This window comes from Oryctolagus cuniculus, chromosome X, assembly GCF_964237555.1.
Source record: "Oryctolagus cuniculus chromosome X, mOryCun1.1, whole genome shotgun sequence".
In the NCBI taxonomy this organism is placed as follows: domain Eukaryota; kingdom Metazoa; phylum Chordata; class Mammalia; order Lagomorpha; family Leporidae; genus Oryctolagus; species Oryctolagus cuniculus.
The window spans coordinates 91,236,627-91,256,956 of NC_091453.1; the positions used below are offsets into that span (position 1 = coordinate 91,236,627).

General features: G+C 50.0%; 1 protein-coding gene across 26 annotated transcripts in view; it reads right to left on the reverse strand.

The window, feature by feature from the left end:
* The window catches only part of ARMCX4 (armadillo repeat containing X-linked 4), a 28,501-nt gene extending 14,498 nt beyond the window's left edge, over nucleotides 1-14,003 (reverse strand). For 6 of the 26 annotated variants that reach the window (XR_011385511.1, XR_011385509.1, XR_011385508.1 and 3 more), the window contains exons 1-6: nucleotides 13,728-14,003; nucleotides 13,191-13,276; nucleotides 12,607-12,697; nucleotides 12,205-12,288; nucleotides 11,815-11,903; nucleotides 1,146-1,336 (exon numbers count right to left, since the gene is read on the reverse strand). Coding sequence is in view for 6 of the 26 variants with exons in the window: in XM_070066898.1 (XP_069922999.1) it covers nucleotides 3,612-11,321 (7,710 nt within the window). In the remaining 20 variants the exon portion in view is untranslated. Of the gene's footprint in view, nucleotides 1-1,145; nucleotides 1,337-3,270; nucleotides 11,464-11,814; nucleotides 11,904-12,204; nucleotides 12,289-12,606; nucleotides 12,698-13,190; nucleotides 13,277-13,427; nucleotides 13,477-13,727 lie in introns of those variants that run through there. The other 20 variants (XR_011385517.1, XR_011385515.1, XR_011385514.1 and 17 more) reach the window with 12 other exon arrangements.
* Nucleotides 14,004-20,330: the final 6,327 nt, after the last annotated feature.

Here is a 20,330-nt window from a genome sequence, read left to right on the forward strand (position 1 = left end):
AAACTTCAAACATTTGTACCAAAATAAACTTATTTTCTAATTCCATTTTCCACAGACCTTTTGGAGTAATATATCTATTCTATAATTCCCACTTCTCTGAGTCATTAATCCTTTCTTCTACCATCTGCTATAGCAACTGTAGCATTTGTACCTCATTTAATGTGAGTCATTATTTTTTTCATACTTTCAGGAACCACCCAGTACTGACTTCACATCATCTCCTGGGATCCTTGCCAAGATATTAAATCCTGCATTCTGGGGGTGTACTCTCAGATTGATTCATTCTTTTGATTTGATTTTATACTGCAGCTGCCCTTAATCTAATGCTTCAGAATTCAGTTCCATGCTTACTCCCTCTGCATCTACTAGTACATATTGGTTAGGGCAGATCCTGAAGCTTCTTGTTGGAACATACGCTTTCCTTATGAGGACTGGTACATTTCCATCTAGGTTATGCCATAACTTAACCCTAGTTACAGGTTCAGTGGCCAGGATGGAAGATGGAGGCAGATGGGAATTTCCAGGGAAATCAATGTTATCTTACAGGGAACAGGGCTCTGCATGTTCAAGCATGGTGGAGTGCTAGTCCTTAACAGGGAGAAGTCAGTCACTTATGAACACTGAAGGACTTAGGGGAAACTGGAGATACAGGATTTTTTAGGGACATCAATCAAGAGGTTCCCATCCCATGAGTCAGGGCCCCATTCCTTCCTAACAAGGCCCCCAATTTTGGCATAGAATACTTGTCTTGGTTGGGGTCTCAACTCTCTTACAAACTTTCTTTCAGTAAGTCAATAAATCCTGGGCCCAACCTCAGAATTCTCTATCCTCTACCTGGAAAAGATGAGAGTCTCTTTATACGCTATGAATGAAATTCTCTGATGTTCAAACATAGCTTTTAATTGTTGATTGAATTTAACTCAACTTTTCATTAATTTTCCTAGAGGTCAATCAAGCTTAGTAGTAGCAACCCACCTTTCTAGCCTTCCTTATAGTTATCATTTCCTGTCTATTTCTAAAAGACTTGATACCTGGCACCAGCTAATGCATGCCCTTCTGCCAGTAGGCCATCCCAGTTCACCACCAGTGAGAGCTCTAACAATTCCTCTGTCACTTTGTTCTAGGGACCTAGCTACTCCACCTACCACCATTGATGGGGTCCTCATTGCCAGCTGACCAGCAGGTGATCCATCTCCAAAAAGTCATCACAGTGTTTGCTTTCGTGAACCACTTCTTATACCAACTGTTGCAGGTTGGCTTCCCGGGGAGCACACTCAGAGACACTCAGAGTTCAGCAGGAAGGGCTTTTATTAGGGAATGCTCTTGGGATCAACACCTGTGGAAGGGAAAAGAAGGAAGCAGGATTGGACAGAGGGAGAAGTTAAGCTGTCCTAACCTGGAGCAAGATGGTCATGTCCATCAATCACTGGATATGCAGTACCCCTAGGAATCGGGTGTGACCTTGGGGAAGGTGGCTCTCTTCAGCTGGCAGCTGAGCACTGTGTCCTGGCAGCACTCTTAGCAACTGAAATAAGAGGCTTTTTGATCCTGAAGGGGGATCAGGGCAGCAGATGGCAGAATCCACCACAACGTGGTATCTTTTCCTTACAAAAGAGCTGGTAGTCATCAGATGCTAAAACTGAGAATAATTTTCCTTTAAAGGTAAAGTACTTAATAAGATTTGAATTTTCATTAAAGTGATATTTACATTTCACAGCTATATTTAAATAAAGTCCTAATTTATACCTTCCAAATATTTAGCCACAAATATGTGAACTTCCATTTATGCTTTTGCTCTAAGTCCCTCAAATACTATTGACAGGCCTGCCTAGCTAGAACACATCATCTTCATTCTGGGTAAATAATGCAAGAAGTTCCTAGTTACTATACAAATATCATAAAATACAGATGAGTAGGAAAACAAGATAAAATAACCCATTGGTCCAACATTCATAGGAAATTGTTAACAATCTAAGAGTATGCACTGAGAATGTATACATTATACATATATATATGCCTTTTCTTCATTAAAAAGTATGACATGGGCTTTTCCAATCTACTTTTCTCATTTAAGAGTAGATGCTAAATTTTAGGAAATTAAATGCAAATATCCATTAGCATTTTCAATAGTTGAAGAATATTTCAATGTGTAAACATCTCTTAAATTGTTTAACCAATTACTTATTTTGAGACACGTGGATTGCTTACTCTCCATCACCCTTCCAAACCTCCCGAAGATGCACAGCTCTGCACAGCCAATTATCTGGCCATTTCCTAGGGGTTAACTGTCTGCAAGGGCAATTACTGGGTCAAAGGATGTGTCCATCTTGAACGCTTCTGAAATGCGTACGCCAGTGGACCTTGTACCAACGTCCTAGATGGTTCCATAAAAGTCTCACTCCAACCAGCCTTGTAAAACAAATCTGGTTCAAGTGCTACAAGTTGTTGTTTCTTCTACTATACGTTCCTATTATTTCAAGAGGATAACCACCCATTCACTCTCACACACCCCAGAGTTGGACAAGACACAGGAGGTCTTCCTGTCAAATGCCCCCCAGGACCCTGAAATCAAATTGGCCCTGCCCACGCGTCCCCAGAGCAGGTTCCAGCACCAGCTGTTCCAAGGGGCTCTCGCTTCTGTCCTGTCCTTCCCACGCCCACAGCCACCAGTGACATTTTATGCCTGTATCATATAGTGCCGGATGACAGGGCTAACTTGCAACTGATTTCCCCATCTCTAGTCACGTGGGGTGGGCTAGTCCCCACCCCAGCTCGGACCCATCCTGCTCACAAACCAGCCACTTCGGTTTCCTTTCATCCTGTCATTCCTCTGATCACAAAAGGCCGTGGTGTCTCTCAGGGGTGCGTGGGCAACAGCCAGACACCGCAGTTTAGCAGGCAGGGCTGTTGCATGGATGGGACTCATTCCCGACTCTGTCTCCTGTCACTCCCCTCCCCCACTCTGCACTCCAGGCAGGCCAGCCGCCTCCCTGGAGGAGGACTCCCATGGCTACAACCTTTCTTCCCACGCCTCCCTCCCCGAGTGCCCTCCTGAAGCCTCTCCTGACCCTTTCGTATCCCCCTGCTCTGCACAACTTGCCCTGGCACTGCTGTGCACGAGAGCTTCTGCCGCCTCTGAGCACTGATGGGAAGTACTGATAGGGAGCATCTGCCATGATGGGAGGCTCCCAGCTCTGCTACTGTCTCCTCGCTGGCACACAGCTGGCCTTTCCAAGCAGAACACAAAGTCAAGGACGAGGACGGTGTCTGTTTTTCTGCTGCTTAAAACACACAACTTTATTGATGACATAAAAATAAAATCTCAAATGTATAAACATAAGTCCACACAAAGGACCAAAGATTACCTTATTTATAAAGAATCAGATCAGTTCTGCTCATGAAGCATACTAAAAATATCTCAATCCAGACAAGATAAAAATCAACACATGTATTTTCAGTACAAGTTTGAATTCATTTGGAGTTCATTAAAATGGTCTGGCTATAGACCATCATAGGTAACATCAGTTTTGAAGTTATAATGCAGTTTACAATGTGCATCATTTCTGGCTGTAAAACCAAAATATCATTCAAATTTGAGCACACAAAGCCAATCAGAGTTTACTTATCAATATTTCAACTCTTTCTTTCACCTCAGGGTCATTGCATTCTGCCGCTAAAAGTCGAAGCTTCTTGGCACATGCTTTGGGTCGTTGGAATAGGAAATAAAGGGAATTTTTACTGAATTTGTCTTGAGTAAACACTTTTGACCTTCTTTTAAAATGGTAATTTATATTTTCAAATAATGAAAGAGCATTAAGGATATTCTCTTTTGTCTCTTTCTTGCTAAAAATGTTAATCAGTGCTGTTGGTGCATTAGCAATGAGCAAGTCTTTTGTCATAGATGGATTTTTAGAGAAGTTCACAAGCATTCCCAAAACATGGTCTTTAGTTTCTCCACTTCCCACAGTTAACAAACGAAGAAATTCTGAAATATAATTTGTAACCATATGCTGATATTCACTAGTAATAGTCAGGTGCCTTATCAGTCTTAGTCCAGCCAGCTGCACGTTTGAGTTCAAGGGATAGGTGACTGTGTCTTCACATACTTGGTTTAAGTATGTTTTAACTTTCCTATGGTTTTCAGCAGCCACTGAGATATTATTCAATGCATTTAAAGCCTTCTGCCTAACACTGGGGTATGGATTATTGAGCAAGCCTTCAATAACTGAGATTCCACCAACATTACGAACAACTTCATGGGAATATGGATAATCGGCACTGTTATACAGAGCATTATTGGCTATTTCATGGACGGAAGGGTCTTCGGTCATCTCAATCATGCAAATGAGTTTTTCAAGGTCTCGTGGATCCATATTAGCTTCACGTTTACAGCGGCAGGACCAGGGCCGAATTTTCTCCCCAGGCTTGCTCTGCTTTCTGAACTCATCTTCAGCTAGGAGGCTGGCCTCGTATTGGTGTGAAAATTTCATTTCCGACCAGATCACAGCTCCATCCCATGACCCCATTCCTGCCCCAGGGACCATGGATGGATACGTGCCTCTTGACTCAGCTGACTTTTTGGCTTTAGCCTTAGATGTGGATTTGTCCTCACTTCCAGTTTCATCACCAGTACAGAACCAAGACCTTATATCAACACCGTCAGCAACTTCAAACTTGTCATCAACGATGGCCTTAGCCTCAATTGCAGACTCAAAATCAACATCTTTCTCACTCTTGGATCTGCACTCATTACTGTTCTCACTCTCAGCCCAAAACAAAGACCTTAAACTGATCTCCTCAATATCAGGGCTGGAAGATCCACTTAGCTCATCTTCATCTAAATGCCTAGCCCAAGTCCAGGACCCTGTGCCAGTCTCTTCCCCAGCCCCAAGGCTAGACCTTTTAGTGGTTACATCTCTATCCCAAGACCAAGACCATATCCTGGCCTCTGCTCCAGCCCCAGCTCCAGCCTCAGCCCTAGCCCCAACCCCAGCTGCAGCCCCAGACAGAGCCCCAGCCACAGCCCTAGCCCCAACCCCAGCCCCAGCCCCAGCCCCAGCTCCAGCCTCAGCCCTAGCCCCAACCCCAGCCCCAGCCCCAGCCCCAGCTCCAGCCTCAGCCCTAGCCCCAACCCCAGCTGCAGCCCCAGACAGAGCCCCAGCCACAGCTCCAGCCTCAGCTCTAACCCCAACTCCAGCTGCAGCCCCAGCCTGAGCCCCAGCCCCAGCCCCAGCTGCAGCTCCAGCCCCAGGCCCAGATACTTCTGAGATAACAGGCCCAAACCCAGCCACCGCCACGGCCTCAGCCCCAGCTGCAGCCACAGCTTCAGCCCCAACCTCAGCTGCAGCCGCAGCCTCAGTCCCAACCTCAGCTGCAGCCCCAACTGGAGTTGCAGGCACAACTGGAGCCACAGCTATAGCTGGCACCGCAGCCACAGCTGGAGCCACAGCCACAGCCGGAGCTGGAGCCACAGCTGGAGCCACAGCCACAGCCGGAGCCGGAGCCAGAGCCGGAGCCACAGCTGGAGCCACAGCCACAGCCGGAGCCACAGCTGGAGCCGGAGCCACAGCTGGAGCCGCAGGCACAGCCGGAGCCACAGCCACAGCCACAGCTGGAGCCACAGCCACAGCTGGAGCTGCAGCCACAGCTGGAGCCACGGCCACAGCTGGAGCCACAGCCACAACTGGAGCCGCAGCTATAGTTGGAGCCGCAGCCACAACTGGAGCCACAGCTACAGCTGGAGCCATTGCCACAACCGGAGCTACCGCCACAACCGGGCCTGCAGCTATAGCTGGAGCCTCAGCCACAGCCGGAGCCACAGCCACAGCCACGACAGGAGCCGCAGCCACAGCCGGAGCTGCAACCACAGCTGCAGCTGCAGCCTCAGCTCCAACCCCAACCACAGCCTCAGCTGGAGTTGCAGACACAGCTTCAGTCAGAGCAGGAGCTACAGTTACGGACACAGCCTCAGCCACAGGTCCGGGTACAGCCCCAGCCTCAGCCTCAGCCCCAGCTGCAGCCGCAGCTGCAGACGCAGCCTCAACTCCGGCTGCAGCCACAGATGCAGGCTCAACTCCGGCCTCAGCCTCCACACGGGAACTGATAAAAGCTGCCCCCTCAGATCCGATCCAGGACCCAAGACTGGCCTTATTCTCAGTGTCAAACCTAGAACTGGTAATGGCCTCTTCCCCAGTGCCTGATCTAGATTCAGAACTGGCCCCATCCTTAATATCAGATCTAGGCACAATAATAGCCCCTTCTCCTGTCCAGCACCAAGTTCCTATAAGAGCCTCACTCCCGGGCCCAAACCAGAATCCTTCATTGGCCTCCACCTCAGCACTGACCAGGAACCTTCCACTCGTCTGGTCCTGAGATCTGTCCCAGGACCCTCCACTGGCCTGCTCCTCAGTTCCTAGCCTAGACTCTACACTGGTCTCATTCTCAGGCCTAGATCCAGCCCAGGATTCTCCATTGGCCTGGGCCCCAGTCCCAGCCCAAGATGTTCCACTGATCTGATCCCCAGTACCAACCCAGAATCCACCATTCGACTGATCTGCAGGCCCTGGCCTAGACCCTCCAATGACCTGGCCACCAGCCCCGGCCCAGGGATCTCCTCCACTGGACTGATCCTCAGGCCCTGGCCTGGACCCTCCGCCAGCCTGATTCCCAGTACCAGCCCAGAACCCTACGGCAATGGCCTGATCCTCAAATTCAGATTTGGAACAGCCACCAGCCTGATTCCCAGTCCAGGATCCTCCACTGACTTGACCCCCAATACCAGCCCAGGACCCACCACTAGACTGGTTTGTGGGCCCCAGCCTAGATCCTCCAGCATCCTGGCCAGCAGCCTCACCCCAGGGCCCTCCTCCATTGGTCTGACTCCCAGTGTAAGCACAGAACCATCCACTGGCCTGGTCCCCAGTGCCAGCCCAGGAATTTCCACTGGGCTGGTCCACTGGGTTGGGACCAAGCCTAGATTCTACACCAGTCTGGTCTCTAGCATCAGGCCAGGATCCTCCTCCATTGGCCTGATCCTCAAACACAGGCTGTGCCCCACCAGCAGCCAAATCCTCAGTCCCAGCCTGGGACCCTCCAGTGGCCTGGTCTACAGCCGCAGCCAAGAACCCTCCACTGATTTGGTCCCCAGAGTTTGCCCAGGACTTTCCACTGGACTGATCCTCTGGTCCCGACTTAGACCCTCCAGTAGCCTGGCCACCAGCCCCAGACCAAGAACCTTCTTCACTGGCCTGATTCTCAAATCCAGGCTTAGATTCGGCACCAGACTGCTCACTAGTCTCAGCCCAGGCCCCTCCGCCAGCCTGGTTCCCAGTGTCAGGCCAGGACACACTACTGGTCTGGTCTACAGGCCCCAACCTGGACCCTCCACTGGCCTGGCCACCAACCACAGCCCAGGGACCTTTTTCACTGGCCTGATCCTCAAACATGGGCTTGGCCCCTGCAACAGACTGATCCCCAGTCCCAACCCAGGACCCTCCACTAGATTGGTCCACAGCCCCAGCCCAGTATCCAACGCTAACCATATTCCCAGTGCTAGCCCCAGCCCAGGTCCCTCCACTGGCCTGGTTCTCGACCCCAGTCCAGGATCCTCCAATGGCCACTTCCCCAGCCCAGGACACCCCTGTAGCCTGGCACCCAGCCCAAGATGCCTCACTGGCCTGACCCACAGCCCAGGACCCTGCAACGGCCTGGTTCCCAGAGACAACCCAAGTGCCCCCACTGGCCTGGTTCTCAACCCCAGCCCAGGACCCCTCACTAGCCTGACTTGCAACCCAGAGCCCTCCACTGGCCTGGTCCCCAGCTCCCGCCCAGGACCCAACACTGACTTCATTTTCAGCCCTAGCCCCAGCCCAGGACTTAACACTAGCTTCATCACAAGCCACGGCCCAGGACCTAATAATGCCGGCCTTATCACTAGCCCCACTCCAGGACCCAATCCTGGCTTCATTCTCATCGTCAGCCCAGGACACACTATTCTCCCAGTCTCCATCCATGGCCTGAAACCTAAACTTGATCCACCGCTCAGCAGCAATCCAATCCTCGACACCAATCCCATTCCAATAGTAGTCGTGAACGCTAGGCTGAGTCTTCCTGCAGGCCTGAGCGCCTGCCCCACCCTCACTCTCAGAAGTAGCTACAGCCTCCACTTGGGGTTTCGCATGAAGCTCATCAGCTGCTGTGACTTCTGCCCCAGAACTGGCCATAGTCTTGTCTCTTGCCCCAAGCATGGCCTCATCCTGGGAACTGGCCATAGCCTGGAACTGAGCAGAGCCCCTTGTACCTGCCCTGGCCCCTGCTTTAGGTGCAGCATTGGAATTACTCCTGATCTTATTCCTGGCACCAAGCAAGGACTCACCCTGAGAATTAGCCACAGTTTGGGTCTGGGCAGAACCTGCTGTACCTGCCCCAGCCTCTGCCTTAGGCACAGCATTGGGATTGCCCCTGACCTTATTCCTGGCACCAAGCAGGTTCTCACTCTTGGAACTGACCACAACATGGAGCTGGGCAGGGCCTATTGTGTCTGCCCCAGGCTCAGACTTAGGCACAGCACTGGGATTGCCCCTGACCTTACTTCTGGCACCAGGCAAGGCCTCACTCTGGATATTGGTCATGACCTGGGACTGGGAAAAGCCGGTTGTCCCTGCCCCAGCCTCTGCCTTAGACATAGGGTTGCTCTTGACCTTACTCCTGGCACCAGCCAAGGCTTCACCTTGAGAACCGGCTGCAACCTGAGGCTGAGCAGAGCTTGTAGTACTTTTTCCAGCCTCTGCCTTGGACACAGAATTGGGATTATCTTTAACCTTATTCTTGGCACTAGGTAAGGCCTTACCCTGGGAATTAGCTGTAGCCTGAGGCTGGGCGGAGCCCATGGTATCTGGCCTAGCCCCTGCCTTAGGTACAGCATTGCGGTTGCTCCTGACTTTATTCTTGACAGTAGGCAAAGCCTCATTCTGGGAACTGGCCACAGCCTGAGGCTGAGCAGAGCCCACTGCATCTAGCCCAGCCCCTGTGTTAGACACAGCACTGGAATTGCCCCTGACCTTGCTCCTGGCACCAGGCAAGGTCTCACCTTGGGAATGAAGCACAACCTGGGGCTGGGCAGAACCCATTGTACCCACCCCAGCCTCTGCCTTAGGCACAGCATTGGGATTACCTTTGAACTTATTCCTGGCACCAGGCAAGATCTCACTCTGGGAACTGGCCACAGCCTGTGGCTGAGCAGAGCCCACTATACTTGCCCCAGTCTCCACCTTAGACATAGCATTGAGATTGACATTGCCCTTGACCTTACTCCTGGCGCCAAGTGAGGCCTCACCCTGGGAATTAGCCACAACCTGCAGCTGGGCAGAACCTGTGGCATCTGCCCTTGGCCCTGCCTTAGACATAACACTGGAATTTTCCTTGACCTTATTCTTAGAACCAGGCAAGGGCTCACCCTGGGAACTGCTCACTGACTGAGGCTGGGCAGAGCCTGTTATACCTTCCTCCGTCCCTGCCTTAGGCACAGCATTGGGGTTGCCCCTGACTCTATTCTTGGCACCAAGCAATGCTTCACCCTGGGAATTGGCCACAGCCTGAGACTGACTGCACGCCCTCTGGTCTGCCTTGGCCCCTGCTTTAGAAATGCCATTAGAATCCCCTCTACCATCAACCTTGGAGTCAGGCAAGGCCTCAGCTTGGGTCTTGATCCCAGCCTGAGGCTGTGCACAGTTTTTCACGTCTGTCTCAATCCCTGCCTTACATTTGGTTTTGGTTTTGGCTTTTCCTCTACTGCCTTTACCTCTAGTACTGGGTAAGGCTTCACCCTGGTTCGGAGTTGTAGTCTGAGTGCCTTCCTTAGACATGGTGCTGACATTGGTCACAGATTGAGGCTGTGTACAAGATACCATGACTGGCGCAGCCCCTGCCTTATCCATGACATTGGCATTAGCTCTATTCTTATCCTTGGCATCAGGCAAGGCCTCAGTTTGGGAATTGGCCTTCACGTTGGTCTTGGCCCCTGCTTTAGCACTGGCATTTGGGTTACTTCTACTCTTAGCCTTGGCATCAGGCACAGCCTCAGCCAGGGCACTGGCTATAGCTTGAGGCTGAGCAGTAGCCCTCACGTCAGCTCCAGGCATGGCCTTAGATTCAACACTGCTGTTTCCCTTGTCATCAACCCTGGAGCCAATCCCCACATCAGCGTGTTTCTTGAACACAGTCTGAGGTTGTACACAAGCTCTCATATCTGCCCCTGCGCCTGCCTTCCATGTCACATTGGTCTTACTCCCAGCATCAATCCTTGCCTCAGGCAAGACCTCAGCCTGGGCCTTGGCAACAATTTGAGGCTGAGCACAAGCCCTTGCGTCTGCCCCAGCCCCTCCCCTGGATAGGGTTTTGAGATTTCCCTTGTCTTCAACCCCAGCACCAAGGGTGTCATCATCCTGGATCTTGGCTATAGCCTGAGACTGTGCACAGGACCGCATGTCCACTCCAGCTACTTCCCTGGATACGCCATTGAAATTTTCCCTAGCATCAGCTGTGGCACCAGACCTGGCCTCAGACTGAGTCTTCACCACACCCACAGTCTCTTCTAGGGCTGTTGCCTTGGTCTCAGCCACGATTCCAGTCTTGTTCATGGCTCCCATCTTGGCCAATTCCCTGCTCACCGCCAAGGCCTCATTCTGTGTCATCATTACTCTGTTAGTCTCTGTCTCCTTTTCAGCCAACGTACACATTTCAGCTTTGGTCTGCATTATTGCTTCTTTCTTGGCCTCTGCCTTGGCAGCCAGTGCCAAAGCCTTAGCCTTGGTCTGAGTCACTGCCTCTTTCCTGACTACTCTCCCAGCCTCAGTATCCGTTTGGGTCACTGCCTCTTTCACGGCCACTTCCCTGGCTTTCTCCTTGGCTTCGGTCAAAGTCTCTGCCTCTGTCAGAACCAGTGTTCCAGCTGCTACTTCGGCCTCACATTGAGTCTCTGCCTCTGCCCCAGTCATTGCTTTGGCCTGAGTGTTGACTTTGGGACCTGGTATATCAGTGGCCTTGGTGTCTACTTCAGTCCCAGATCCACCTCCTGCTCCAGTTTCTGCTCCGGTCTCGGCTTTCGGTCTAGCCTCAATCTCTGTCCCAGCCATGGCTTCACACACGGCCAAGGTCTGGTTCTGTACCCCAACCACGGTCTCCGTCTTGACTCGAGACCCATTTCGGTCAAGTCTCCTGACACTCTGGGCTCTTCCCTTGGTTAATTTGTAAATGTAGTAGCAGGTGCCAGCCCAGATCACCAGTCCTGCAGTCACCCAGCCCACTTCCTGAACACGGCCCATGTAATCACCCCTGCTGAAGACACCAAGGTACAGAGGGGCTCACTCGGACTGGGGAAAGAGGGTGGCAGGTCTGGGTGTAGGCCTGTGAGGGTGCTGGTCTTCAGTCACTCAAAGGCCACCACAGCTGCCACTGGAGGTAGACCTAGAAGTGGAGGAAGGAAATGGACTAAAACTTCTCTTCTAAATCTATTGCATCACACAGAAAGATACACAGAGGGATGGCAAAGGGTAGATATTATGCGCTTGGTAGAAGACTATGATTAGCAAGCTTTCCACCCTTTGTATTTCATCCTTTCCCCACCATCCCCAGTGCCCAACAATTTCCCCCCATGGTGCTTCCATACACATTACCATACACCAGATAAACAGTGAGAAGGAAGGTGGGAGGGCTGGTGATGAGTGGGAGAGAGAGAGAAAGCCTCAGATGTTGGTTTTTACTGGCCCTAGACCTACTCTGGCCACCATTCCCACAGGTCCCCACCCTCATACCAACCTTTAATGATCCAATGATTCCTCCTCTTTCCTTCTCTTGCTTGGTGATATACTCTAAAGTAGATACATAAACTCATGAGATCTGTGGACCTAGAGACAGACAGACAGACAGATGGAGGGACAGGTGGGAGTGTAGATTCTGTTCTTGATGGGACAAGCATCTAGTTAGTCTCCCCGCCACTGACCCGACTCCCCCAGGCATGATCTCACTCTTTTCCCTGGACCAGAATGAAGATGAGAGTGAGGGATAAGTGGTAGGCATGGGGAGAGAGGTGACTGAGAAAAGAAGAGGTTAGGGATCCTACAGACTGAACACTGGCCCTTACTGCATCCAGACTGGTCTCCATCAAACCACCTTGGAGGTCTACCCAGGCAGGCCCCACCCTCTTACCAGTCTACACTGATCAGGGGCAATGTCCTCCTTGGTTCTTTGCCTCTGATGACCTCACGCACTACAGCAGACGTGCAGGCAGATCTATGGACATGAAACAACAAAGAGGCAATAATGGAGACCAAGTCCTTTGTAGAACACACAAGCACCCCCAGTGCCTGCCTTGCCAGAACCCGGGGCCACTTTAGTAATGTGTCTCATCTCAAGTCTTTTGTCAATCACACTCTGGCCCATACTTACCCCAGTATTCTCAGAATTCCCCACACCACAATGGATAGAGGGTGTGGCAGCACTATGCACAGTCAGCAGTGTGAGAGGCAGGTGTGCCCTGCAATGAGACCTCCTCCTGTCTCAGCCACCTGCTATGCCCACCCTCATTTGTCATGCTCAGGCACTGCCCACCTTCACACCAGCCTCCACGGTTCCAGGGCACTCTCCCCCCTTTTCCATTGCTTCCAGGAGTAACCAACCCTGCTGTAGGCCTATGGAAGACCTAGGAACAGAGAGAGAAAAGGAGAAGGTGAGTGTTGAGTGCTTGTGACATCCCAGCAATCTAAGGCATGGGTCCCCATACATGTCCGTCTGGATTCAGACACCCATTTCCTGGCAGGCAGAACCCAGGCCTTCCCCAGCACTGAGCCAGGCAAGACAGAAATGGGAGACAGGAAAAGGAAAATGCGAGAGACAGGGCAAGTTATTTTTAAACCATCCATACAGAGTTCTAAGGCTTCCCTCCCGCAAAAGTTCATCAGTATTATTGTGAAGTACAAATAAAAGCATCTATAGGAAAGTTTGCTGTCTTTATTGATCTTCAGCCTACAATTTAAAAGCCCTAAGCCTTGCAAGTGAACACAGTTTAGGGAAAGTTTCCTAGCTACGCCACCCCACCCCCCACCCCAATCCAGCAGTGGGAGCGCCTAAGTTCCAGTGGGAGAATTCATACACGACTTGGAGGGTTCACACACACAGCCGGCGCTCCCACTCACCTCCAGGGATCCTGTGCGGCTTTCTCCTCCCCTTCGTCCCTCGCCTCAGCCACAAGCAGTGCCACCCCGAACTATTGTCCAACAGACTGGAGAGAGAGTGGAGGCGCTGAGTACCGGCCAGCCGTCAGGCCACCCCATCCCGCTACTCGCTGGCCTTCTGGGACTCAGGACCCGGGTTGTCAAACGTCCCTCCTGTCATTCAACACACCACCCCTGCCAAACCCGCCGTCCACTCACTCAGGCCCACCATTTTCTCTGCAAACGCCACCGTGGCGCGCCTCTTGCACTGAAACGAGCAGGAAGGGAGCGGCTATGTGGGGTCAGAGGATGTGCATCTCAATCGGCATTTCCTCCCGGAGACACTCTCCCCACAAGCCGCCCTGTCAAAGCCCACGGCTCCCCCAGCACAGATGTAGGCGGGGGCAGGGGGCACGGGAGACTCAGAGGCGAACTTGAGCCAGCATAGACCTCCCCCCAAACCCCGCACCCGTCGCCGGGCCCGCGAGCCGCTGCCGCCCTGGCCGCCGGGGCCCTCACCTGCTCCGCTCTGCCCGGGCCCGATGCCAGCCCGCCGAGCGCAGGGCAGCGGGGAGCTGGTAGCCAGACGCGAGTGACGACTGCACCCGAGGCTGCGTCCCTCTGCAGCTCGGGGTCACGTGACGGCCGCGCGTCACCGCCGCGCTCGCCCCCCCTCGCTACCCCCTGCCGGACGGCGGGCGGTCCACAGGATCCCCCCTCCGCGCCCACGGCCGCCCCTTCCGTCCCTCGGTGCTCTGTGCCCCGGCGCCACGCACCGCCCTGTCACTCATCTCCGGTCTCTCCAATCTGAGGGCCCGCAAGTGGCATCACCGCCCTGCGGTTGGAGTGTGCCTCGCTCCGGTTACTAGGGAAGGTCTGTAGCCCCCTCCCACGCCCAGGCCTTACTGTGGCCTTTTCTGCTTTTTCTTTGAGGAATCCTTTCTTGCCTTCTTAGCCTTGAAGCTTAACACATCCTACCCGGTCACTCTACAACCTGTCCTCTCTGAGCATAGCTCCAAAGAGGGCGTAAGGAAGGAAAACAGAGAGGGCGACAAGAGCCTTAACTTTCTTCTATAGGTTCTATTTTTTTTTTTACATCACACGTTTTTTGTAATCGAGAAATACAGTAGAGCCCTTTGCATGTAACATCAACAACATTCACATTGTAGAAATAACAGAAGATTCATTTGTTTACATCGTTTTGGGTCACATTTAAAGCATGTTTTCTAGTTGTTGTAAACTCCTTCCCAGCTTTCAAACCAGACTAGTAATTCTTGACATTTTAAATACAAAACGTTCCTGAACAAAACCAGCACGCTTTCAACATGATCTATAAATGAGTCTTTGCAAATATAGTCAGTTTTCTCGTCTTGACAGTTTGACCCAGGGGATTTATAGCTTTTTGAAGTTCTGGATGAACTTATGGGTTTCCTGTCAGGTGTCAGAGAGCTTCTTCAGAGAACATTCCTGAATGTTTAATGAAGACCCAACTCCTGATGAACCCACTGCCTTAGAAACCAGTGACTGCAGATACACCTGTTTTCCACCCAGGGACCTACATTTGGATTTTACATAAGCCTGTAGTTAACTGAACCTCGTCACATCCATGACAGCATCAACTGCTGTTGTATGGTTGAAAGGGAGGCTCAGCAGGTGGAATGGTCATTCCATGATGGCACCGGATGGGGGAGGGGGAGGCACTCTCCCCAGTGTCTGCCCTCCCTGCCCTGTGTCAGCCAGGCGGTGGGGAGTGCTCAGCACTTCCTTGCAGACGGTGCTGAGGGTCTGGGGGTGACCGGGCGTCCTACAACATCCCTGACGTCCGCGCCACTTTCTCTTCACCAGTGGGAGGACGAGGGCCCGGACCCCAAGCAGTGGCCAGGAGAAAGGGACCTTTTCATCTCGTGCCTTTGGTTACAGCTGCACGGCACCGGCCGGCTGTACAAGCCCCTCCGAAGAATGCCCAGAACTCAGCGCCAAAGTATGCAGAAGTCAGTCCCCAGACATCCACCTGTCCCCGCGGGGAAGTCAGACTCTAAATATAGCCCCTCCAGGCAGCCTCCTTCTCAGAACACTGAAATGTGACACCCCAGCTGGAGGGCCCCTGAGAGGAGCCCCCCGCTGTGTGGAGGCGGCCCCTTCAGCGCCTGAGCCGGCAGCTCCTAGTACCATCCTGCTTTTCTAATGGCTTCTCACAACTCAGTTGCCAGCAACAAGCAAAGTTTCTCCATCAGAGGAAAAGATTGATGACTCAAAAATATAGAGCTTTTTTTAAAAAAAAAAATATTCAGTATCAAAGGGCTAACGTGTAATCACTTTATCACTAATGAAATGATAAACAACACAATAGAAAAACTGTGCCAGGGCCAGCACTGTGGCATAGCAGCTAAGCCACCACTTGCAGTGCCAGCATCCCATATAGGCACCAGTTCGTGTCCCAGCTGCTCCACTTCCCATCCAGCTCTCTGCTATGGCCTGGGAAAGCAGTAGAAGATGGCCCAACTCCTTGGGCCCCTGCACCCGGCTGGGAGACCTGGAGGAGTCTCCTGGCTTCAGATGGGCGCAGCTCCAGGTGTTGCGGCCATTTAGGGAGTGAACCAGCAGATAGAAGATCACACACACTCTCTCTCTCTGTGTCTGCCTCTCCTTCTCTCTGTGTGTAACTTTGACATTCAAATAAATAAATAAACCTTTTAAAAAAGAAAAACTGTGCCAAAGAATAGATTTATTCCCAGAAAAGGAATAAAAGTGATGGCCAAACATATGAAAAGATGCTCAACTTCAAAGAAATGCAAGTCAAAGCCACTACGTATTATGTTTCAGCCATGAGTTTGTCAAAATTTAGGAATTTGATATTATTGACTGGTTTGTGGGGAAATGGGGATTCTGTTCGAGGCAGATATCCTGATACAATCTTTCCTTGGACGGCAAATCTTTGACCTAGAAATTCTCCTGCTTGGAATTTAACCAATGAACATACTTACAGTTTTCAGGATATTTGTTGCAGTGCTTGTAAAGGTTAAAAAAAAAAAAACCTGAAGTTACACAAAGTGGTCATCAATAGGGGAGAGAGTTAATAAACTGTCTTAGATTTGTACAGTGTTGGCCAGCGCTGTGGCTCACTAGGCTAATCCTCCACCTGCAGCGCCAGCACCCCGGGTTCTAGTTCTGGTTGGGGCGCCAGATTCTGTCCCGGTTGCTCCTCTTCCAGTCCAGCTCTCTACTGTGGCCCTGGAGTGCAGTGGATGATGGCCCAAGTGCTTGGGCCCTGCACCCCATGGGAGACCAGGAGGAAGCACCTGGCTTCTGGCTTTGGATCGGCACAGCGCCGGCCGTAGCAGCCACTTGGGGGGTGAACCAATGGAAGGAAGACCTTTCTCTCTGTCTCTCTCTCTCACTGTCCACTCTGCCTGTCAAAAAAAAAAAAAGATTTATACAGTGTTACAGATAAAAAGGAAGAGTTATATATTTATCCTTATGGAAAGACAATTAGGATATTGCATTATTTTGCTGCTTTTATTCTATACTTATATGCGAATTCTAGTGTAAGAGTCAAACCCAGAAAAAACACTAACACTTGCACCACTTCAGCTCCACTGATCTCATCCAAATCGCAATGCTCTCCCCCATTTTTATAAGGCTGGTGTGTAAAATCCTTTTCTACACATTATATACACATAGATGTCTTATTCAAATATATTAATGGAATCATAATTAACATAGTGTTTTCCAATTTTTATCCACTTAAGATTATATTTTAGACAGTTATACATGCTACTTCTTTCTTTTTAACTACTGCAAACTATTCCATGGTTTGGTTATGCTACTGTTTATTTAAACATCCCTCCCTCACTGATGACATACAACTGTTCTAGATCTGAGGCTAATAAAAACAAGACTGCAGTTAACAACCTGGTACACACAGCTTTGAACACTGGTGGAAGAATTTCTAGGATATCCTATTATAAATAAAATTGTTCAGTTAAAGGAAATGTGACTTTAAACATTTGATACTGCCAAAAGAAGGATGTGAGATTTTTTTTTATAGTCAATGGATTTGTCACCAAACTGGCCTCCCACAAGCCTAGGCCAATTTACACCCCCGGAAAGCTCATGACAACACCTATTTCCCCACCTGGTCATGCACATAATGTATTGGGAGTTAGTGCCAGGATAAGGGGCAAATAAAGTATCTGACTGTCCATTCAAATGCATTTTCCTAAATATATATTATCTTGACCATCATTTCAGATGCTTATCGGTTGTTTGCATTTCTTCTCTGAGAATTAGTTGTTCATATCCATTGAGTATTTTTCTGCTCAATTGTATTTTTTCACTGATTTGTACTTTCTGTATGTCAATTATTTTTCTATTATATAGGTAGCATATGTATTGTCCCAATCTGCCACTAACATCTTTACTTTATGGTATTTTTTTGAGATTCAGAATTTTTATATTTTAATATGGTCAAATCCAGTGGTTTCTGGGTTATCACGCACACACACACACATACACAGATAGTTCCAAAAGTTCATGGAAGGAGAATTAAAAAGTTCATTTGGTACAAAAAATTTTGAAATCCATGCATTTTCCTTTATAATATGTATTTTCCATGGATTTTTGAAGATGCCTCATATGCATGATTTTCAAAATTTTATTGTGCCAAAATAAACTTATTTTTTTAAAATTTATTTGACAGATAGTTAGTCAGTGAGAGAGACAGAGAGAAAGGTCTTCCTTCTGTTGGTTCCCCACCCCCCAAATGGCTGCCATGGCTGGAGGCATGCTGATCCGAAGCCAGGAGCCAGGTGCTTCCTCCTGATCTCCCATGTGGGTGCAGGGCCCAAGCACTTGGGCCATCCTCCGCTGCCTTCCTGGACCACAACAGAGAGCTGGACTGGAAGAGGAGCAGCCGGGACTAGAACCCGGCGCCCATATGAGCCGCGGCACTGGCCAGCAAAAATAAACTTATTTTTCCTAAGAGAATTTTATAAAAAAAAAAAAAAAAACTAAGAATTTTGTGATTTGGTATTTAAAAAAAAAAACATTTGTTCCATTTATTTGAAAGACAGAGTGCCAGAGAGAGAAAAACAGATCTTCCATCTACTGGTTTATTCCCCCAAATAGCCATAACAGCCGGGGTGGGCCAGGCCAAAGACAGGAGCCTGGGACTCCATCTGGGTCTGCCACACATGGGTGGGAGGGAGCCAAGTACTTGAGCCATATTCTGCTGCTTTCCCAGGTGGATTAGCAGTGAGCTGGTTTGGAAGCAGAACAGCCAGCATGCAAACGAGTGTTTCAATACGGGATGCTGCTGTTGAAAGTAGTGGCTTAACCCACTGCACCACAACACCAACCCCAATAAACTTATTTTTAAATTCTGTTTTCCATGAAATTGTTGAAATTCCCTTATTTATCTGGTGACAATGCACACACACACACACACACACATATATATATATATAGCCAAATATCAGTGTCACTTATATAGCAATCCATTATCCCCCAACTAATATAAAAAGCTGACTTATGTTAAATTCTCATTTATACTCGGGTATGTTTCATGGATTGACTTTTCAATATCACATTTTAATTTGTGTAGCTTTATAGCAGGTTTTGTTATAATTGCCCTAATTTTGAAAAAACATATATTATTATTGTATGGTTTTTTCCAGATTTTATGCCTAGACTCACCTTCAGCAGAAAAGAGGAACTGGCTTTGAAATACTGCCACCCTCCAATAACCATGTTGATTACACAAAGACTTCTCTAAACGCGCGTTGCTCCCCATATTATGAACCTGGTACTGAGTTTGGAGCCACGAAGAGTAAAGATAAAGAGGACGGAATCCAAGCCCTTGTGGAAGAAGCTACTGACCAAGGAGAAGGAAAGGAGACAGAGGAGGCCAGTGGAATTTGTCTTCATGCGACCACTTATTTTGCTGCTCTTTATCTTTATGAAACAGGATTAGGTCATGCTCCTGTTTAACAAGTGTTCAAAATCAAGTAGGAACACACTTCTTTACACACTAATCCCAGGACTAGACAAGTATGGAATATCTCAGCAGCAGAATCTTCAGCTCTTCCACCCAGCTTCTGTTCCTTCCTAATCAGTGCCTAAGAAGGCATAGGAGGCCGGCGCCGCGGCTCACTAGGCTAATCCTCCGCCTAGCGGCGCCGGCACACTGGGTTCTAGTCCCGGTCGGGGCGCCGGATTCTGTCCTGGTTGCCCCTCTTCCAGGCCAGCCCTCTGCTGTGGCCAGGGAGTGCAGTGGAGGATGGCCCAGGTGCTTGGGCCCTGCACCCCATGGGAGACCAGGAGAAGCACCAGGCTCCTGGCTCCTGCCATCGGATCAGCGAGGTGCGCCGGCTGCAGCGCGCTGGCCACGGCGGCCATTGGAGGGTGAACCAACGGCTAAAGGAAGACCTTTCTCTCTGTCTCTCTCTCTCACTGTCCACTCTGCCTGTCAAAAAAAAAAAAAAAAAAAAAAAGAAGAAGGCATAGGTAAGGCCCTAGCAGGTGGGATTTTCGCATCTCTGTTCTAATCGAGATGCTTCTGTGACAATGAAAACTCAAGGGATAATTGAGGTGCTGAGAGTCCCCAAGCAACTCTGTGTGCTTCGGGGTGTGTGTGTGTGTGTGTGTGTGTGTGTGTGTGTGTTTAACAAATGGAATTCCAACCTGATTGGAGAAGTTTCCAATGCTTACTAAGGAAGGAGGTACCACGGTAGAGAAGGAGGAGTCAAAAAAACTATTTGTGGGGCTGTCACTGTGGCATAGTGGGTAAAGCTGCTGCCTGCAGTGCCTGCATCCCATATGGGTGCTGGTTCGAGTCCCGGCTGCTCCACTTCCCATCCAGCTCTCTGCTATGACCTGGGAAAGCAGTAGAAGATGGCCCAAGTCCTTGGACCCCTGCGCCCACGTGGGAGACCCGGAAGAGGTTCCTGGCTCCTGGCTCCTGGCTCCTGGCTTCGGATCAGCACAGCTCTGGACATTGCAAACATTTGGGGAGTGAAACAGTGGATGGAAGATATCTCTCTCTCTCTCTCTCTCTCTCTCTCTCTGCCTCTGCTTCTCTGTAACTCTTTCAAATAAATAAATAAATCTTTTTTTAAAAAAATC